This window comes from Leiobunum rupestre, chromosome 7 (assembly GCF_980474605.1).
Source record: "Leiobunum rupestre chromosome 7, qqLeiRupe1.1.hap1, whole genome shotgun sequence".
NCBI classification, from domain to species: Eukaryota; Metazoa; Arthropoda; class Arachnida; order Opiliones; family Sclerosomatidae; genus Leiobunum; species Leiobunum rupestre.
In genome coordinates this window covers 47,265,382-47,274,288 of record NC_143390.1, presented here as the reverse complement: position 1 = coordinate 47,274,288, position 8,907 = coordinate 47,265,382, and the positions used below count along the sequence as shown (strand labels likewise).

The 8,907-nt window shown below is 30.9% G+C and overlaps 1 protein-coding gene across 7 annotated transcripts in view; it reads right to left on the bottom strand.

Annotated features, from left to right (window-relative positions):
- Window positions 1–460: 460 nt before the first annotated feature.
- Window positions 461–8,907, bottom strand: part of Reph (Regulator of eph expression) — a 236,407-nt gene continuing 227,960 nt past the window's right edge. For all 7 annotated transcript variants that reach the window (XM_090153127.1, XM_090153133.1, XM_090153128.1 and 4 more), the window contains one exon: window positions 461–2,664. In XM_090153127.1, the coding sequence (XP_090009253.1) occupies window positions 2,644–2,664 (21 nt within the window). In that variant the 3' untranslated portion in view covers window positions 461–2,643. The remainder of the gene's footprint in view (window positions 2,665–8,907) is intronic.

Sequence of the window (8,907 nt, the reverse complement as noted above, 5' to 3'; positions counted from 1 at the left end):
AAAATTAAAGGTAAATTTATAGATGAAATTAAAGGTGAATTTATAGAAAATTATAGGTGAATTTATAGGAAATTAAAGGTAAATTTATAGGAAATTAAAGGTAAATTTATAGGAATAATTTGAAAGATAAAACCAATGCTTTTAAAGGAACTTTGGTTGAATATAAATATTTCATTTAATATGAAAACATCACAGACCTTGATTTGATATATGTCATTTTAAAACCACAGCCAACTGTAAAAGCCAATGAAATTAGTGTTTAAGTAAACGTTTGACTGTTTTGAACGCCTTCTATCGAACTTTAAAACTATATTGAACCCAAGCGAAAAATACAGGAACATTGTTAAATTATAGGATGTTATAGGAATACAATCGAAATATAGGGAAAATTTCAAAATATAGGTCACCTTGAAAAAAATACTTAGATTAGGAAAATTAGTATTAAAATAACAAAGTAGAATTGAGTCAGAAAAAAATTTTAATTTTTGTATTTATTTGTATTTGTTTGTTTTTCACGTACAATGAAACACACTTACCTCTACAATGTATACAAAACCCTGCCATACCCAAAACTAGGCTCACATTTTTTTCTCTTTTTGAAAACAATGGACTGATACACATCAAAATATTTCTTTCCTCACTTATATTTTCAATGCGGTAATATCTTTCAGTTTTTTTTAAATTTGTTTTTTTTGAAAAGTCACCTTTTAATTTGTTTTTATATTTTCACGTTAATCTTAAGATTGGCCACTAGATGTCGCACTTATTCACACATTCACTCGGCGCACGCGCACAGTTACGTCGCGTTCGAAACTTTTTTTCAAGGAAATAAAAATGTCGTAGAACCTAAAAATATTTCCAATTTCATTTGAAACAGTTTTTTTTCGTCACTTTTGTTTATGTAAATTTTTATTTTAGTTCATTTTTTATATATATTTATATATAATATAGTTATTTTTCCCCTCTCATTTGTTAGTTAAGTTCATATAATACACGTAGAGAAAAGATAACGGACAAAAGTTCGATTTTTTTAGATTTTTTTTGTATGCCACAATTGTGCTCCGTAGCGGCTAAAAATACGTTGAATCTTTTTCAATTTTCGACATTCACAAAAAGATTTGATAATATATTTTTTGGTCGATTTATTTTGGTTTAAATTCTCTTTCTTTAATATCTTGGAATGCAACTCAACCCTTTAATTATTAATTTTTTCATTTTTTGCTTTATTTTTGAAATTCTAATGCTATTTTATAATTCGCTAAACTCTTCATTTCATTTTTTTCTTGATTTACACGATTTTAAGGGAAAAGACCACGAATTTTGATCATATTACTTAATTAATTATAAGGGAAAAGACCACGAATTTTGATCATATTAATTAATTAATTATAAGGGAAAAGACCACGAGTTTTGATCATACCAATTTTGTTTTTTTTGTTAAGAGTATGAATTAATTAATTTGAAAAAAAATAATAATGCTCGTTCATTTCGTTTATAAAGCCACTAACAGTAATTTGATAGTCAACCTTTGAGGATCATACATTTAGGTTTTATTTTTGGTTGGTTATATTTGCGCTGTTTTTAAATACAATTAAAAAAATCTGGCCTAGTAATATCGTAGTTTTGGTATTTGTAGTTTACTAACACTTAATATTTTTTGTATTTTTTTATATTTTAATTTCTTATTACAAAAAATAGTTTTCAAACACATGGCGATGATATCTTACGAAAGGACTTTTTTCATATTATAACCTAAACAAAAATACCATATATATCTACACTTATATAGTTTCACAGTTTTATATATATATTTATATATTTATATTATTTACAACAACTTTTACAGATCGCGTAAAAATTAATGAAAACAAATTATTTCATATATTTTATTTTTGTTTACCGATTAGAATCAACGGATATTTTGTTGAATATTTTCCTTTAATAATTAATACTAATTATTAACGTTCTAAATACAGGACGATATCATTAATTATGGACCGATCGAACTCATACGTGTTAAAAATAGCCTAAAAATGACTTAGAATCGATACAACGTGAATAAGGCTAATTATAATATATTCGTATATAATAACAAGTTGGTTCCACCGTGGCTCGAAATGTTCAGACCATATCCATTTGGTTTCTTATTTTGTAAGTTACATTAAAGCAATGTTATTTACATCAAATTTACAATGAAGGCAATATTATAAATCGTGCGAGATTTTTTTTCTTATTAAATGGTTTAACACTGAATCATATATTAGAAAAAAAATATCATATTTAAAGTTTTTTTTTGTCAGTCGCTTTGATTGGATTTTGTTTGGAGTTTTCGCCGATTAAGAACAAAACGAATAAAATTTGCCAATCGGGTCTTTTCCCCATATGCTTTTTGTGTTATTTCGTGGACCTTTTATTAAGTTGTTATCCGATATATTTCGTATTGATGTTTTCTTTGTTTTTTTTTTAAATAATATTCAAATTCGTGTTTCTTTCACGAGAAAATTCTTCTTCTGTTTTGAATAATGGAAAGATCGGGATGATGAGGGGAGGGAAAGGGGGAGGAAACGAGGATTGGGCAGGAAAGAGGGGAGAGATTCTTGGCTCGAACGACTTGTTCCAACGCTTTCCCAAATTATAGATTGATTAGACGAGTCGTACCCTTATCTGAAAATAAATTAAAAAGAAAACAGAAATTAGGAATGATAATTCTCAATTTTGGTCATAATATTTATAAAGTTTCGGAATTATTCCAGCCATCCAAAAGAGTCAATGCATTAGGTTCGGTACCAAAATATTCACCATAAAATTGAAACTGTTCTAGTGATATTTCTAACGAAAACGTTTAGAGAATATTAAGTTGTTCTTCAGAAAATATCTTTAGTAAAATGGTACATTCTAAAAGGTATTCTTAGGCAAATACCTTTAGAAAAAGGTACATTATAATTTTATTTTTAAGAAAATTTATACCCTTTGGAAAATGGCACATTCTAAATGTTTTCTTAAGAAAATACGTTGAGAATAATGACACATTACAATGGTAAAGTCAGGGTTATAACCTTGGTATAGTTAAACACTTTTAGAAAAGTAATATATTCTAGAGGTATTCTAAATCAAACACCTTAAGAAAAATTGTACATTCTGAATGAATTTTTAAGCAAATATCTTTAAAAAAATGGTACATTCTGAATGTATTTTTAAGCAAATATCTTTAAAACAATGGTACATTCTGAATGTATTTTTAAGCAAATATCTTTAATAAAATGGTACATTCTGAATGTATTTTTAAGCAAATATCTTTAAAACAATGGTACATTTTGTATATTTTTAAGCAGATATCTTGAGAAAAGTGGTACAATTTAAAGCAATCACGTTTAGAAAAATAATAAATTTTAAAGATATTCTACAATTATATAGAAATACCTTTAGATAAACTGTTCAAAGTTTTGAAGGGGAATATTTAACTAGTTTTAATCCAATTTAAACACATTGTACAACGACGGCAATCCAAATAGGCGATTCCAAAAGTTTCCACGCGCTGGTAAATCATAAACGGAATCGCTTTTTCCAAAATGGTCCCGGGCGTTTTCGGTGGGACGCTAAAGTTCTCCACTATCGAGAAGATGGTTTGGCACCATAAACCAAAAGAAGGGGGGTAGTGAAAATATTATTTTTATTGCACTGGATGGGGGGGGGGGGTAGAAAAGGTTAACGCGGAGAGAGAGAGAGCGAGGAGGTGTATCAGTCCACAGACATTTTTACGAGTCATAAAAGGCCAATACGACGACTAGAGCGTTATACGACGACCATTCCGGGCACTTTTATTGGAGTAGCGGCTGACTCTTCTTCGCGGAGTACCATCAAATTTGAGCTGAGAAAGTAGAAAATGTTCCGCGGGGTCTCGTCCTTACTTTTGTGGGCCCTGGCGGCTATGGCGCATAAATAAGCGGCACCCACCCGCGCCCACCACGACGAGAATAATAGCCACCAAATACAACCAAACAAGTTGACAAAAGGAAAATATGTATTCCGCTTATAACGACCTTTATATTCGATAAAAGACGTTTGACCAGAAAATACTACTAATCATATTTTAATGTTAATTTAATTAATTCCAAAATTGAGTTTATTCTCACTAAATTAATATTTTTATGCTAATTTCATTCTAAAATTGAGCTTATTTCCACTAAATTAATTAATTAGAAAATAACGCGTATTGCCACTAAATTAATATCTCAAAATTAATTTAATTAATTCTAAAATAACGCTTATTTACATTCAATTAATATTTTAAAATTATTTTAATTAATTATAAAATTGAGCTTATTTCCACTAAATTAATATTTTAATATTAATTTCATTAATTCAAAAATTGAGCTAATGTACACTAAATTAATATTTTAATATTAATTTAATTAATTCCAAAATTGAGCTTATTTTCACTAACATTAATAATTTCATAATAATTTAATAAATTCTAAAATTGAGCTTATTTCCACTAAATTAATATTTTAATTAATTCTAAAATTAAGCTTTAACAGGGTTCATACAACTAATGGCAACCCGATTTCCCTGATATATCCCGGTTTTCCCACGGATATTTCCCTGATTTTTCTGTCGACAATCGAATTAACTGATATTTCCAGGTCTGTATGAACCCTGTTTAAGTTTAAACTCTATTCCCACTAAATAGAAGGCTCCATATTCCTAGAACAGACAACGACCAAGCGAAGTGAAAAGCCCTTTGCACCAAATGCATGATGGCGCCAGAAAATACGCCGAACTAACAACTATATTCCCTTTATTTCTCAATATTCTTACGAATCACACTAGATGGCGTGATACAATTGTAGAAAATAGAGGGTTTCCGTTTTGAGGGAGGATCTTAGGTAAATACCTTTAGAAAAAGGTTCATTATAGTTGCATTCTTAAGCAAATTAATACCTTTCGAAAACTGGTACATTCTAAAGGTTTTCTTTAGCGAATACTTTCAGAATAATGGCACTTTATAATGGTATAGTCAGGGCCTCTAAGAACGCCTACGTTCTCAGTAACCTAAATACGTTCTCGGCTATATTTAATAAGAATGAGACTTGAGAAATAAAATACGCTCAGCTTGCTATCATCTTAATCAAAAGTTACATAAGGTCGATTGAGATCGGGGAAATAAAATACAATGATTTTTTCACGATTACAATTTCATCGGTCCTCCGAAATTTTATTCGTTGTACCATAAGTGACATAATAAACAAAAGTACGACCCTTCCTATTAACCCAATGCTAATTTTTAAATGATAGTTAGTTTCGCCAATGAAAACGTAAACCATTACGTGCCGACGGACTGACAACTCTCCGAGAACTGTTAATAGTATTTGGAAGATGCCGGTAAAATCGGCGACGGTCCGCCGACAGCCTTTTCGACGGACCCGTCAAGGCCTAATGAAGATTTAAATGCTTTCAAAAGTCTAAATAACTTTTACTTTTGGAAAATAATGATGAATTATTGAAACGGATGATAAAAATAACTATTATAAACACTGGCTCCATTTTAGAAGTTAGTTATTTTCGAATTTCAAACCTAAACGCGTGTACGCTCGTATTTCTCGCCATCTAACTAAGCAACTATTTTGCCAACGGAAAGAGTAGGAAGGGACGAGTTTCCTGTTCGTAAACTTCTTAACTGTCATTAACCGAATTCGTTCTGTGCCAAACTTATGTATATTATGTTACTTATGGTTGTACTACTAAATAAGTGAGGGTTTTTTCCCTATATCTGGTATTAATAAGAACAACTATTCAGGAGATATTTCGGTTTCGGGAGCGTGTATCGGCCATGGCACGAAAAACTCTTGAATTATGTATCTGATTCCCCCAACCCTCCTAGTCGTCTTCGTGACAAAATGAGACAAAGAAAAAGCGCTTAAGAAGAAGCGGACATTAGGGGTAAAGTCGTCGGGTAACGAGGGCACCGGCGACGGTCAGGTGACTTTAATATTTCGTCATCCCTCTATTCTTACTCATAGAGCGTTGACTGCTGCTCATTTGGTTTTCTTTGGAGCGTACACGAAAGAGCGCCGTCTATCGGGTGATAATGAAAGAATTAATTAAATATTGATCCGAGTTTGGCGTGGAATGAAAGAGCTTCTTACGCTCATAATTCCCGTCTCCCTTTGTTCACTTGCCACGAGCATTTCGCTTTCTCTGGGGATACACTTACGATGTTCCCAAGCGAAAAATGTCACTTAAAATAGGGAATATAATGACCGTTTAACTGAATATTTTCCAAATTGTATATTTTTTACCAATTTTGTTTTAAATTTCCAAAATAAAACTGGATATTAGCCTAGCTGATTATTATTCCATGCCGACTAGCATGATCTACTAGATAAGCTTTTCCCTCGGTCGTTATCACGTATTCTTTTAGTTTATCGATTAATAATTAGTTTGATTTAATTTAGTTAGTGCAATTTTAATTGAAGCTGATATTAATTATTTCTTTAATTTATTTCATCACAAACTGTAAAATATTTGGTAGATTCCTAATTATTGCGTTAAGAAAACTATTTTAAATCAAGCCTCTGACAGATTTATTTACTACGATTTTCAGTCAAGCCTAGGTTATACCGTCTGCCACTATAAATAGGCCGACTAGTACGTATTAGCCTAGCTGATTATTATTATTCACTACGAAATTAATTATTATTATTAATTACGAACTACTCTCCTTACTGTCACTAAAACGAACAAGAAAATACTGCCTACTTATTAACAACCCTACTATTCATGGCTTGTACACAAAGAATATAAATAATAAACAACAAATATGATTAATAAAATATTAATTTTGAGCCCTCCCCCCCCGCGGGTATTGATGCGAAAAGCCATACGTGTGCGTCAATGAAACGACTAAAAATAGAGTTCTTGAGAGCAGTGGCAGCGCCTCTCACGGGCAGAACGGGCACTTGAGCACGCGGCGCCATTAGAGGAGACACTCGGATTGTCGAGAGGAGTTAATAGGGGGCGCCAGTGTCGAATTGAAAAGGGCGAGGGAAAGTGGCAACCCGGCGCGCGCCGAAATTAAGGGTACTATTTTCGGAATACTTGAAATAATAATGGTCTAAAGAGTAAAGGTGTCCCCAACTCTCTCTCTCTCTCTCTCACTCTCTCCTTGACAATTTTTTCATTCGTTTCCAGGCCATTCTATCATTTGGTCTCTTCCTCGAAGCACTTGGGCGAAAATCGCAGCGTTCGCGTCTGCGCCGGGACAGGGACAGGAGAGAGAATCGCCGATGGTTCTCGAGTCCCCTGTTCGGTCCCTAGACAATGCGATTCTTTGCAATTGTAGGACTGCCGACAGATAAAGCACGTTTACAAAGTTACAGACGTCGTCGCGAATTCTTTCAACTCTGCCTTCTCGCTACTCGCTACTTTTCCAGCTGCTCCGTTCCTATTGACCACTTACTCAATAACCACGACCAAATGGTTGGAAAATGTTAAATCTGGTTTAATATAAAATAGTGGTTTAAATCTGGTTTAATTTAAAAATAGTGGTTTAAATCTGATTTAATTTAAAATGTCGGTTTATATCTGGTTTAATTTAAAATGGTGGTTTAAATCTAGTTTAATGTAAAATGTTAGTTTAAATCTGGTTTAATTTCCAATAGTGGTTTAAATTTGGTTTAATTTAAAATAGTGGTTTAAATCTGGTTTAATTTAAAATGTTGGTTTAAATCTGGTTTAATTTAAAAATACTAATTTAAATTAAACTTGGTTTCATTTAAAATACTGATTTGAATTAATTTCAACAAATTCTTTAATGTATTTTAGTTTGAGTAAAAAAAAGTAAGATTCTATGAGTGGATTGAACTAAACACAATTTTTCCTTTTAAAAATATTTCGTTTATATTTCACGTTAAAGGCTAAACAATTATTTCTATTAAAAAAACATTTGGATTAACTGGGCAACACTCGAAAATTTAAAAAGTAAAATTTGCTAAAAATAGCATTCGTAACACTTTCCCCGCAGCACACCTACGAATTCAGCGAATGAAGAACAATTTGATGTAGGTCAAAAGAAACCTATCAAAACAACATAATGGAATTTAGTGCGCTTGTTTTTTTGAGAAGTTTCGACCGAAATTATCCCCGCTTCATTTAAATAAATTCCCAATTATCGAGATAATCGATAAAAATCGAATGACGGAGGTCGATTATCCCAGAAATATTAGGATGCCTTACAAAGCATTTGCGTCATTTGCTACTCTTGTTTCTTATGGTTTCGAAAACAAAGTATGACCAATAGCAAAATAACACTACCTGGTAGCGACTTCGCGAAATTCAATCGTTTTAATATTAGAGGACAAGTGATATTTAAAACGCTTAGAGAATTAAAATTAACGCTTACTTTAGCTAATTATTGAAGAAATATTAAATCGCCATAAAATTTACTATTATTAAAGGTGAAATATAACGAATTTAAAATTAAATAACGTTTTGAGTAGTGTTATCAACTTAAATCTACATTTATTAAGTATTGTTTTATTGGTTAAAATTCCGAAGAAAATTACAACCTTTCTACTACAAAACATGTTAAATTACAAAAATATCTGCATTTATAAATTTGGGTATATAATAGTAATAATGAGATTATTATATATATATATATATATATATATATATATATAATAATCTCATTATTACTATTAAATACCCAAATTTATAAATGCAGATATTTTTGTAATTTAACATGTTATATATATATATATATATATATATATATATATACATATACACATACATCTATATATATTTTTTATTATAATTTTTTTACAGAAAATCTGGTATGGAAACATGCACAGAAGTAAAAAAAAGAAACTTCTATAATTTAATATCAATATTTTCCATTAATTT